Source organism: Lycium barbarum, chromosome 9 (genome assembly GCF_019175385.1).
Source record: "Lycium barbarum isolate Lr01 chromosome 9, ASM1917538v2, whole genome shotgun sequence".
NCBI lineage: Eukaryota > Viridiplantae > Streptophyta > Magnoliopsida > Solanales > Solanaceae > Lycium > Lycium barbarum.
Window position 1 is genome coordinate 561,213 of NC_083345.1, and position 13,294 is coordinate 574,506.

At 34.2% G+C, this 13,294-nt stretch overlaps 1 protein-coding gene across 1 annotated transcript; it reads left to right on the forward strand.

Annotated features, from left to right (window-relative positions):
* Positions 1-2,426: 2,426 nt before the first annotated feature.
* LOC132609207 (aspartic proteinase 36-like) lies at positions 2,427-11,998 on the forward strand. Its single transcript, XM_060323076.1, has 10 exons — positions 2,427-2,941; positions 4,832-4,961; positions 5,096-5,343; positions 6,910-7,134; positions 8,254-8,416; positions 8,550-8,623; positions 9,347-9,434; positions 10,044-10,119; positions 11,034-11,105; positions 11,460-11,998. Exons 1-10 carry the CDS (start codon positions 2,727-2,729, stop codon positions 11,618-11,620), a joined length of 1,452 nt encoding a protein of 483 aa, XP_060179059.1. The 5' UTR covers positions 2,427-2,726; the 3' UTR covers positions 11,621-11,998.
* Positions 11,999-13,294: the final 1,296 nt, after the last annotated feature.

Below are 13,294 nucleotides of genomic sequence, written 5' to 3' on the forward strand. Positions count from 1 at the left end.
TAAGATGAATATGCTAATTTAACTGTATATAAATATTAATAGAGAATATTAACATATTGATTTAAGTATATTATATTTATTGGTTATCAAGCATGTCAGATGATAACAACGAGGCTAGGGAGATCCCAAATTTAGAATTGAATATTAGAAGTGCGGAAGCAAAAATAGAAAATAATCTGAAAACTAGAAAAATTAAAGATAAGGGAAATTTGTAGGAACAATATAAGAATTTTCAAGAATGTAAGTTCTAAAGTCTTGACAAGATTCAAGTAACAACGTGTAGATTTATAAGAAGAAATCTAACGCCTTTACTTGAGATAACAAATCAAAAACAATAGATTCGGATCTTGACGGCTTTGTGAGTAACTTAAGACAACAATTAGTATGTAGAACTAATCGCCTTCAAAAGAATACTAGAAAGAAATCAAAGATATCAAAGAAGAAATTATCTTACTACCTTGAACTATGAACTAGTTAGGTTGAAAGATTAATCTCAAAGTAATGCCATAAAGGTTCAAAAGAACTCTTAATATATAATATTCTTCAAAATCTGAATTATAATAAAAGACAAGCACCCCTTTATATAGTAGTAAAGAAGGAGCTAGTCAGGACTTCAATGAAGGAGAATTATATTCCCTAGAAACATGGAAGACTATCCACACTTAGACCAATGCAGTCAACATACACATAGACCAATGCAAGTCAACATAGATCAAAACAACTACTCCCTCCGTTTCAATTTATGTGAACCTATTTGACTGGACACGACATTTAAGAAAGAGTGAAGACTTTTGAAACTTGTGGTTCAAAATAAGTCTTGAATATTTGTGTGGCTGCAAATCATTTCATAAAGTGATTTTTTTTCTAAATTAGGAAAGAGGTCATTATTTTGACATGGACTAAAAAGGAAATAGGTTCACGTAAATTAAAACAGAGGGAGTATTAAATATATATTCTAGAAACTAATATTTTGGGCTGATTTGGGCTGCTGGAAATTTCTTCTTTTGGGGCTGATTTAGGCCTCATTCCATCTCATTTTGAACTTTAATTTGGGCCTTCAAATAGATGTAAGACTCGAGCAAAATATCTTGATTGGGCTGGACCTATTCTTCCATCACAAGACACCTTTTAATAGCTAATTGAAGCCCATTGATCTTGGCATAAAATTTCCTTGTCCTTCAATGGAGTTGAGCTTCCATGGCTGCTATCATCAAAGACAATCTATATAACCTTTTTCTATTGAATTTTCATCTCATTCAACAAGGTTGTGCGAAGAGTGTATTGGATTGACTCTTTTGTGAGATGTATAGGTAAATATGTGTCAAACACGAGAATTGGACACGTGGCATAGAGACAACAATATAATTTGATATTTACCCAACTACAGATTGAAATATCGGAGATGAAGTGGAGATTGTCATTGTGTATCATTCTCCGGTTTCGCACTTCTATACGCTTAAATGTTGCGTTTGGAAACATTCGAAAAAAGGATAAGTTCGTACAACAACGACACCTCGAGATTTAAGGGGTCACGATTTATCCTATAAAAAGAGTCCACGATCATCATGCCAGTAGCGACTAATGTGCTTAAGGTTAGGCAAGTTGGTTAGTTAGGTAAAATATATAATCCCCCCAATCCCAAAATTGTATCCTCTAGTATTTCACATGAATACACCATTGCTTTCTAATTTTCATCGTGAACATTAGATTATACAAACATTCCTTCATCATTAAACCAATTTACATTACTGTTCACGAGATCGAATAAGAGTTATTTTATCTTTTAATACTCAATTCTTCGATTATTATTAACTGTCTGGCCTAGCTTTTTAATTATTACTCGTTGCCTCAAACCATGAATGAAAGATTTACAAATAATTGAAATAATTTTGTTGCTAAAAACCTTTTCAAACAAATTCAACTGATTTTTCTTAATAAACAAATTTTAGGCTAAACTCGAGATTTAACAACATAAGGAGAAGATAATCAATACTTTTTGATTTACTTTTATATTCTAGAGCATAGAACAAATGTATTATCAATAGAAAACGTATACTTAAGTCTACATACTTGCACATTAAGTAATTACTTATCGATCTCTAGTTAGATGGAGAAGTCCATCATCCCATTTCATATTATTGATGATAAATTTAAAAAGTCATTTTTTCTTTTTGTTCAAATATATTTTTTGCTCATTGTATTTTTATAAAAGAAATGTCGTTTTCAAATTAGCAACCCCACAAAAAAAAAAAAAAAAAGAAACAAAGAAGAAAGTAAGGGAAAGTTACGCTTTACGGGGAGAAAATAGTTACACCCCTTTATTCCATATTTTGAGTTTGTTTCCGGTTTAACTTACATTTGTATATAAACATCTTTTATATACTATTATACATTATGTATGATATTTTCTCCAAGTATAATATTGAATAAACTAAAATGGTACATGTCGCAATACTTTCTGTTGGCCGGTATACTTTTGAAAATTTCCCTATACTAAATGGCAAAAAAATACCCTTTTGTGCTTCCCTTTTGATTTTAGTACCAAAATTCCATTTTTCAAAAACAACCAATACAGAAACAACGACCTCCACCATCAGAGGTCAACAGTCAACACCCAAATTCTTATACTTTTTTTTTTTTTTATAAAATAAATATTCTTCCCAATTCCTAAATTTCAATCCCACTTTCCACTTTTTTTTCTTTTCTTTTTTCTTTTCCCTATCATAATGTTGAAATTCGAATTGGGTTACTTTTTATTGTTCGTTTTTATAATTGGAAGTGTAAATGGTGGAATTGAAGGAGTAATTAAAGTGAACTACAAATTTACCGGGTCGGAGCGGACTCTCAGTGCCCTAAAAGCCCATGATGAAAAACGTCATCTCAGACTTCTCGCCGGCGTTGACCTCCCTATTGGCGGCACGGGTCGACCCGATTCAGTCGGGTCAGTGCACTTTTTATGCATAATATACTCTTTTTTTTATTAACTTGTTGTTTTGTATTGTATGTGTACTTCATGCTTATAAATTTGTACGTTAGGTATTTGTGTAGGACTCTAGTTAAACTAATGAAGATTTTATGTTATAGTTAGTGATTCTGTGATATGCATAGTTGAGGCAGAAGTATAAACACGTATAGTTTAGGGGTCATTTGGTAGGGTGTATAAAAATAGTAGTACTGAATAATACGGAGGAAATTAGTTAAAGGGGGCCTTTACAAAAATGAATAGAGGTATATGACTCTCTGTATATATGGGCGATTCTGGCATAACACATAGACGATCTATTTTATTTGTGTAGAGGGTCATTTAATCAATTCACTCCTTAATAGGGTGTATATTAGTAAAGATAGGATGAGTAATGTTGGGGATTAGTTATGCTGACATTATTTTGTATCTGACTATTTGGTTTGTTGTATTCCCTCTGTCCTAATTTATGTGACACAGTTCGGATTTCGAGAGTCAAACCTGTTAATTTTGACGGTGTCTTCGGAAAAGGAATTTCTAAGTTTTTTTTTTTTTTTTTTTTTTTGAGATAAAATTTGTATATTTTCAAAACTACATAATCAAGTACTATAGACATATGAAAAAATCGTGGACAAAGAAAAACTCATTTGAATCTTCGAAATCAAAAAGGTGCCACATAAATTGGGACAGAGGGTAATTAAATAACATGCATTGCATAATTTCTAAATTAATAGTGTGTATTAGAATAGGAATAGTACTAGTGTTGTTAATATCACGGTTTACTATGTATAAGAATAGTACTGAATAGTTATCCATAGGTTGAAAAGCACGGGATTAAATGATACCAAAGCTAATACCAGTATTATTATCTCTAATACCTCCTACCAAATGACCCTTATGTTAGTTTGATGTGCTGTACTTTGGGCTTTATTACATGTACCATTATTGCTTATATTGTTACTTTCTCCTATTTGGGGATGGTAAACTGAATGTGTGGTGTTGCATGTTTACTTATGTAGTTATAGACTTCTATTATGTTATTTTTCTACATTGATTATTTTGGTTTGTTGAGTAGGAATGGGTTTGGAAGTTGCTGCTAGTTGATAGTTAATTTGCTAAAATAGGTTACTTTGAATTATAGAGGAAAAATTATTCATGTTGGGGTTTTGTCTAAAGTCGAGTTGAGTTTAATGGCAAAGTTGCTACTGTTTTATAAATCAAAAGGATAATAGTCTGGATTGCTGAAGTTAGCATTCCAAATCGCTAATGGACTATTGCACCGTGGTGAACACAATTTGTAATTCAATTAGTGAATAGCGTAAAGTTGGCATTTATATGATAGTAGAAAAGTTACGTGCTTTAGTTTGTGGTAGCTCATCATCTTAGTGAAGAGCAACTGCTGGAAAATATATGTTTCTCTAGTACTGATATGATAGGCATATATATGCTTCTTTTGGTTGTGCATGGAAATATTTTCTTAAATATGTCAGTAGAAGCTTGATTAGTGCTTTGGATTTTGAATTTCTAGTTGACTTAACAGAATTTCGCGGAAGTTACTGGACGTTTAAAATCCCGAAGTCTGTAAATGTTCGACAAAAGTCTTTCATGTAGTTGATTATTAGTTTTATGAAGATGTTTGATGTAGAATAATCTTGTGCAAATATAAAATCCGTAGGTTGAATAATAGTATTTCGGGGCTAAGGCTTCCAACGTTGGTTCTTGAATAAATTGAAGAATGATCCATGGAATTTTTGTGCAATATCTTATGCAGCAAATTGCTGTGGAAAACCCTTACCTTTTTACCATGTTGGGTCGTTTTAAGCCTGCTATCGTATTTGTAGTTATAATCTGAATTTTAATATATTTTAGGCTTTACTATGCCAAGATTGGGATTGGAACACCATCAAATGATTATTATGTGCAAGTGGATACGGGAAGCGACATAATGTGGGTTAACTGCATTGGATGTGATCAATGCCCCAGAAGAGGATATCACGGTGTACGTTTCTTAACTTTTTGATTGTATCCTTATTCAGCTCTCTGTATATGCTTGCTCCCAGAAAAGAGAAAAAAAGAAGAAGATATTTGTTAGGCTCTCTTCCTCCCTTGTAATCTAAATGTGCTTTTGGGCAGCTGGAGCTAGCATTCTACAATCGAAAGGATTCTCTCTCTGGTAAATTAATTTCTTGTGGACACCAGTTCTGCAAGGATGTCAATAGAGGTTCGGTATCAGGCTGCTATGGTAACAACTCATGTTATTTCAGTGAAAATTATGGAGATGGAAGCTATAGTTTGGGCTACTTTGTGGAGGACGTTGTTCAATATGATCAGGTTTCTGGTGATCTCCAAACTAACTCAACAAATGGAACTGTAATTTTTGGGTAAGATGTATGTTGGATGTATTCTTTGAACAGAAAGTACTTCAGTAGCTTGTAGAAACCATATACCTCAACTGAAACTTGATGTCTAGACACTTATTAGTCGAAGGAAAAGTCCTACAGGAAGAAAACATTGTAAATGCATGCCCCTAACAATCTATTGAATAGTGTGTTTTTGTAGGTCCAATATCGTTATGAGCCCAAGGTCTTTTCCAGAAAATATCAAGACTTATTTGGGGCAACATTTAGTTTATTAATTTAAGCGTTAACTTTTGTAACTTGGGGATATCTCCTCTAATATCTATTTTGTTTCTGTTCATAGTCTTTCCTTAGAGAGAGTTCTATGCGTGAGGAAGTTCATGCTATGGGATTTGGGAAATAGTCAAAAGCAAAATAGTTACATCTGCTCAAGCGATTTGGCAAATTTATCCCTGATGAACTGATTTGCTCTATTTTCAGTTCATGAGTCGTTGATTTATGAATTTATACGTACTTGAAGTTGTTCCCTGATATTGTTTAGTTTATTTTCCATTTACAGCTGTCTTTTGAATAAACCTGCTGAAATTGAACTCTTCAGCAGAATCAGCACAACACTGTTTGTTGGTGGCACTGTTAGAAGTCCACCTTAGTAGTTTTGAGCATAAAACTTTCGGTCATCAACATTTTTTATTGGGGTTGATACGTATTGTCTGCCAAAAGATGTTGATGAAGGCACGTGAAACAAGTTGCACCACCAAAACAATGCAAAAACAATTGCACCAGCCTAGATCTAATAGCATTTTGTTGCCTAATCATTTAAGATGCTTGCATTGATTCCGGAGATTTTTAATGTTGAATATTCTCATTTGGTGCCCATGATTGTACTTTATAACTTCTTCGGCCAAGCTCCTAAAGTTAAAAAGCGTGTGTATTTTAAGAGAAGTGCTTATTGTTTGGGGAGTTAAGGTGCTTGGCCAAGCTTTTGGGGAAAAAAGTGCCTTTAAGTAGTAATAGAAGTCATTTTGTACTGAGGGGAAGAAGCTGGAACAAGTAGCATCTCCTTACAAAAAGAATTATATTTACCAAACTATTACAACTATGTGGACAAAATCTAACCTCATGCATTATCGACAACACATCTATGACCAAAGTCCTACAAAAATGTTCCCTCTCTCTATTTTGTGATTTTATTTTTTTACATTTTCATTAAATAAAATTGAAAGACATAATTAAAGTCACTCTTTATATATTTGATCTTTATATATTTGAAACCTTTCTTTGTATTAGTACTAACTGAAAAGTGAATCTTTACATGTCTTTTTCTTTTAATAATTTGATTTTCAAAAACACTTTTGAATGATGGGTCAAATGCAGACTGGTTCTATAATACTAAACCAATGCGCTTCTAAAGTACTTTTCTGAAACTCCATTCAAAAAAGTACTTATCAAACTAAGCAGATTGGAAGCTTGGTCGAACAACCTCTAAGTTGGGTTGAGATCTGGTGGCACATTTTCTATTAATTCATTTATTATTATTCTTCTTTTTCTCTTGGTTTTAGTTTATTGACATTCTTCCTCTTGTTTGGGCAGGTGTGGGGGTACACAGTCTGTAGATCTAAGGTCCTCAGATGACGCTCTTGATGGGGTTCTGGGATTTGGGAAATCAAATTCATCGATGCTTTCCCAGCTGTCTTCATCTGGACGAGTGAAGAAAATGTTTGCTCATTGCTTGGATGGTGTAAATGGTGGTGGTATATTTGCCATTGGGAACGTTGTCAAACCAAAAGTAATCATGACAGCATTAGTACCAAACCAGTATGTGAACTGTCCCGCTAGGTTCTAACGTATTTGTTTATTTTAATGCACTTCTTGTTGGCTTTTAATATTTCAGCCAACATAGATGTTAAATGGACCAATATCTGGCAGTAGCATTTTACCAGGAGACTAATTCTTTTTAGGTTGTTATTTTTACATCTTCAACCTAAAATTTGAAATTGTTCATTGATTAGCCTCATGTCAGACTCCAGCTTTCTCCTTCAGGGCCTTGATGAGACCCCTTATTTCTATTCATCCGGAAAAAAAAAATGGATCCTTTACTGTACTATAGTTTGCATAGTAGTTTCTCTTCAAGGATTCCAAGTAATTTATATTGGCTTTAAGTAACATCCAGGGACCTTGTGAAAATTTGTTTCCCAGAAGTGGCTTATTCATTTACTTCTTATATGTCCTCTGAATTCCATGGACTTGGTCCCCAGTTAGATTCAGACTCAATCAGTATAGGATGTAAGATTTAGATCTTTATTACTGTAAAGAGGGTCCTCTCTGTGATAGAAACATGAATTACCCGGATGGTGAACAATAAGCCTAAATTCGACATTGGAAACCTGAATTACCCGTAGTGGTGAACAACGAGCTTAAATTTGACATTTCTTACAAAGATGAATTAATATGGCGCAGTAGTTCTGTTCCTGCAAGTAGAATCATTAATATCCTTTTTGCATAAGTGGAGAACTTTCACTAAAAGAAATTCTTATAGCCATGGTGGAATGGTGAGGTAATATCCTCCATTCGTCATTACGTATTCTTCTAATGGTGTGAACCATGTTCATATGATCCTTATAAGGAATGCCCTCTTAACTTAACTATTTCATGGATCTTTAATTCTCCTATATATGCAAATATCAATACATGAGTTTACTTGATGTTGCTTAAATTGTTAATCTGTCTTCTTTTTTGTTATTCTCCCTGTATTTCTAACAAATACCTTACCTATAAGAAGATCTCCAGTACAACTGGTCTTCCCAGTAAACATTCTTCTCTTTTCAGATTTTTGTGAGTAATTCAGCATCACCTTATCTGGGCTTTAGTTCGGCAAATCAAAATGATTTTAATGCTTCATATATTATTGACTGACATTATCCTGAAATAATTTAGGCAACACTACAATGTCAATATGACGGGCGTTGACGTTGGTTACCAATCTCTAAACCTTTCTGCTGAAGTATTTACAAATGGAGTGAACCAGGGAGTTATTATTGACAGTGGAACAACCTTGGCTTATCTTCCCGAGGTGATTTATGGTCCACTAGTGAAAAAGGTAACTTAGCTATCCTCCCTTAATCCTATTGGAGGTCACTCAGTTACTCAAATGAATCATAAATGTTTGAATTTGGATTTTAAATGCTTGTTTCTAACAATTTGAAGCATCTATCTATTTTTATTATTGTTAGATACTCTCCTGGCAACCTGATCTGAGCTTGCGTACAGTTCATGATGAGTATACATGCTTTGAATACTCTGGAAGGTATGGTGCATACTGAGTGAATTTAGTTGCTTGCTGTGTGTGCAGATGATCTGTGTAATTTGTTCAACAGGTTGCTACTCTATGCTTTATATTTGTTTATCCAGAAATAGTGGCATTTGGAAGTTACATTATATTATACTTCTTGAGATAGGTTTTATCCAATTAAAAATATATTGACTACCAATTCTATCTCAAGATAAAGCTGTCAGTTGATAATTATGTTAATGCCAAATTGAATATCTATTCAGTGGAAATAAGATGAAAATGGAGGCCTTGTTCAATTCTACTTCTACCTGTCAGTCTCTCGACCCTGGTCTATATGTAGTTCAATCATTAGCCTGAAATATTTCTGCACTGCTAGGTACTGAAATAGCTATGGTTTTCCATATGTATATTGATTTGTTGAACATGCACCCACTCGATATAATATTTCATTACTAATCAAGGAAAGAGTAGAAATTAAAAAGAAAAGGAAAACATTCCGCTAATATGCAGGTTCCCCTAGTGGTCCATGCTAAGACTGAACTATGTTAATGAACCAGATCCTTGGGAAAAAAAAAAAAAAAAAAAAAAAAAAAAAAAAAACCAGATCCTTGGTTATTTTGTTTTATCTTTTCGTGGGTGACACTTTGTTCTTGAAGGTTTCTCTTGCAGTTATGTGTCAGTTTTTTGAGCCCTTCAAATTCACTAACTTAAAAGCAACTTTTTGCGACCAACTTGCAGTGTTGATGATGGATTCCCTCGAGTCAATTTTCATTTTGAAAATTCTCTTTCTTTAAGAGTTCGTCCACATGAGTATCTTTTCCCCTACGTAAGTATCTATTCCTTTGCCAATCATCTTTTTTCTCGTTAAAAGTTTCAAATTCTCTTTTTTCCTGGTACTTAGTAACTTTGTGGCTTTTTGAGTATTCTCTTTTTAGAATTGACTTGGTGAGTTGTTCTATATGTATCAGTATAGGACCATAAAAAATGTTGGAAGTATAGACTGTCAAGTGCTTAGCATTGCATAATTCGAAAACAGTAGATGAGTTGGTCTAGTTTAGATAATGTGTTTCTAGTATTATGAGATGAGTAGTTTTTGTATTGAAATTGATTGCCGCTCAATTTTTCTTTGAATTTAGCATTTACAGTTTAGAACTTTTCACTAGCCACATCATCTGAAAATGGAGGCTATCACCTTCAGAGTCGAAGCTGATATTGCTGTTTCAGGGATTCTATTTTTGCTGCTATCCCTTAAATAAAATTGTTGGGTGTTGGAAGTGCTAATAATCGGAGAATCAAAGTGGATCATCCCTTTTTCTATATAACTGCCCCTCTTCCCACCTGCCATTTCATTTATTGTTGGTCACGCTTAATTATTACTTTGACATATTTTGTTTAGACGCAACAGGGAGACTTAATTCCTATTTGTTCTTTTTAGGAAGATTTATTTTGCATTGGATGGCAAAATAGTGGCAGTCTATCTCGTGACAAATGGAACCTCACGGTTTTTGGAGGTCTGCTTTTACCTACTTATTGCTTATTTCGTTTTGATTGTAAATGATCCGGCTGCTTTGAACTGGAGGAAGGGTAAATACTTATCTGCACCGTGTGATTATACCAAACCACATCAGCTTGCCATGGTTAAGTGATTAATTGAGGTGCTAATTTATATTAATTAACCATGATTAAGGACAAGAAGTAAATATACAAACACATGGCACACATCTATTGGTTTGGTATAAACACCCAGTGTGGGTGAGTTTTGTTTTAATAATAACTCAGCACTTCTCCTTGCTGACCGTTTAGTTAATTCTGTTGTTCTGTATTTCTCTTCCATTTATGTACGTCTGTCATTCTCCTATTAGGTTTTACTGATGATAATTCAATGTTAATGACTTACTTAGGCCCTGTGTTATTTGCACTCAGTTGATATTCTTTTGCAACTCAACACATTCCAGATTCTTGGGGAATTGATACTCTATAAACATTCTTTGTTGCGTTGATATCCAATGACCATCATTATCAGCATCATTATTTTCTTTAGCTAACTAACAAACAGGAGATACTTAACATAGCAATATCACTTGTTTGCTTGGACGGCGTATTCAATATAGAAGGAAGACCTACATAAGCTAAATGTGCGGAAAAAAAAACCTTCAGTACCAAATCATTTCTGTGTCTCCAGTGCGGCCTAATCTTTTTGAGACAGGCCAAAAAAAAGTGTCTAGGAAATTGTAGGGATAGTGCGTGTAGACTCAGCTGTATCTTGTCAATTGCTATGATAATCTGATAAAAGATGCATGTGATTTCTTTCAATCATCATGCTCTTAGGTTTCCTTGGATCTTTCTGAACTAAAAGATGATTGAAAAATGCAGTAAATGATGTCTTCTTTTCTTCTGAAGCCTTGAAGTAAACTGGTGTTTGCAGATTTGGTTCTCTCGAATAAGCTAGTCTTGTATGATCTTGAAAAGCAGGCCATTGGTTGGACCGAGTATAACTGTAAGTTGTACTACTTCGACACCTAAACTTTTGATATTTTGCAATTAGATGTTATGCTTCTCTGCTGTGTTAATTTCTGCTCATCCTGAAGAATTTTTCTCCGACCAGGGTAGTTTGTCCATTGACTAATCTGCAGGTCAAAAGATTAACAATATTAGTCTTACGGTTTTTAGCTCATACTTTTTTTGGGAAATTCGCTCCTTTAATGGCATGTTGGTAAAAGAAGAGCTGAATGATGCTGCGGGTCTGCTTGGAAATTTGAAAATTTGAGTTTAAAGAGATGTATCATATTGTTGCCTCCAACGTTCAGTCTCCATACCAACTCATTAAATTCTAATTTGTGGTTTCCTACAGGCTCATCGAGCATCGGATTGAAGGATGAAATTACTGGATCAGTACATTTAGTAGGCGCTCACTCTCTGTCAGGTGCTTCTAGGTTGACTGCTCAGATGGCTCTAACCTTCTTGTTACTAGCAGCTCTGCTCCACTATTCTCTATTTAACGGGCAAAGCTGACATAAGTATTAGCTCCCGGTACTTGAGACTCGGGTTAGGAAGCTTTTATACTGAAAAGGATTCTTCAAGTATTGATACAGCACAGCAATTCACTGGATGTCAAGTAGGAGTGCGCATATTTTACATACAGGATTGGCTGATGATAGGAAAACTTAAGATACTGAACTTTGGGAAGGTGCCTTTTTGTTTGCTTTATAGAACATTTACTATACCACTCCATTTTTGTATGAAGTTGGGTTGTAAAATGCATAATGTAAATAGATCTCTGTACATATATTTTGATTTTGATATGGTAAGCGATGTTGTTCGGACTCTATAAAAATATCCGAGCTACATAAGCTGGGTGGCTTCTTGACAAGTTAAACACTTTTCTTCTTTTGTTGTCTTCTTATAATATTTATAGTTTTCGAGTTGTGTGAACATTCTCTTCGTGCAACTGCATTAATATAAGCTTGATGGGCACTATGTTTCATTATCTTTATGATTTTTTTTTTTCTAAAAGGACCCTAACAAAATACCTTGATCATAAAATAAACCCTACCAAAATACCTTGATCATAAAATAAACACAAAAAAATAAAGAAATAATCTCTTCTCATTTGTGTTTCTTTGAGAGTCAAATTGATTAAATTCTGTAATAAACTTGACATGGCTTCATCACTGAATATAATATTTACTATTAGTTAAGATTATGTGAAAATGCGAACCATTGTGATTTGTCTTCGGCTTGACATATCCTCTAATTAAAGAAAAGAGTTTTAGGTTATATGTATCATTAACCATCAGATTATTTTGACAACGTTTGGAGTCAATAGCTGCGGTAATTCCAGCTTAGGGCAGCCCGGTGCACTAAGTTCCCGCTATGCGCGGGGTCCGGAGAAGGGCCGGACCATAAGAGTCTATTGTACGCAGCCTTACCTTGCATTTCTGCAAGAGGCTGTTTCCACGGCTCGAACCCGTGACCTCCTGGTCACATGACAACAACTTTACCAGTAATTCCAGCTTGAATAGTGTATATTTAAGTTGTCGAGTTTAAATGTTCGTTGTTGCACTTTAGGATTAGGACGGTTGGTCCGCCGTAGGTGAATATCTGCCATCTCGTCCTTTCTGTAGACGATGCGCTTCTGGCCTTAATTAGCAGGGTCGTGCCTCTGATATATATATATATATATTTTTTAAGAAATTAGAGTGCTCAAAGCAAGTCTACACAATTCTTATTTTCTTGGTAGTGATACTTGATTTCTTGATCAAAGCATTATTAAGGTTCCTACTAGTTTATATCCAGACAATTATAAATCCTTTGTTTGAAGAATACAGGCAAAATGATTGTGACATTTGTATGTAACATTTCATTAATTATACTCCGTAGAGAAGGCGTGGCACTAAAATTAAGCTTTAAATAAATAAACAAATTCTGGGAAAGTGATGGCTTGATCATCTACATATCCCATTTATCTAGCAGTCCCAAATGTGGGGTCAATCATATCATATTTCACGTTAAGCTGACAAATGTGTTGCTATATTATTATTGAATACATTATTGAAAGATTTATTTATGTGGGGATACAGAAAAGACCAGTCATGACTCATGATTAATTAGCTAGAGCTTATCTAGCCAAACATTTTTGGTATGATTGATAAGTATGGTACATAGCACATAACAAAAGTTCAATAG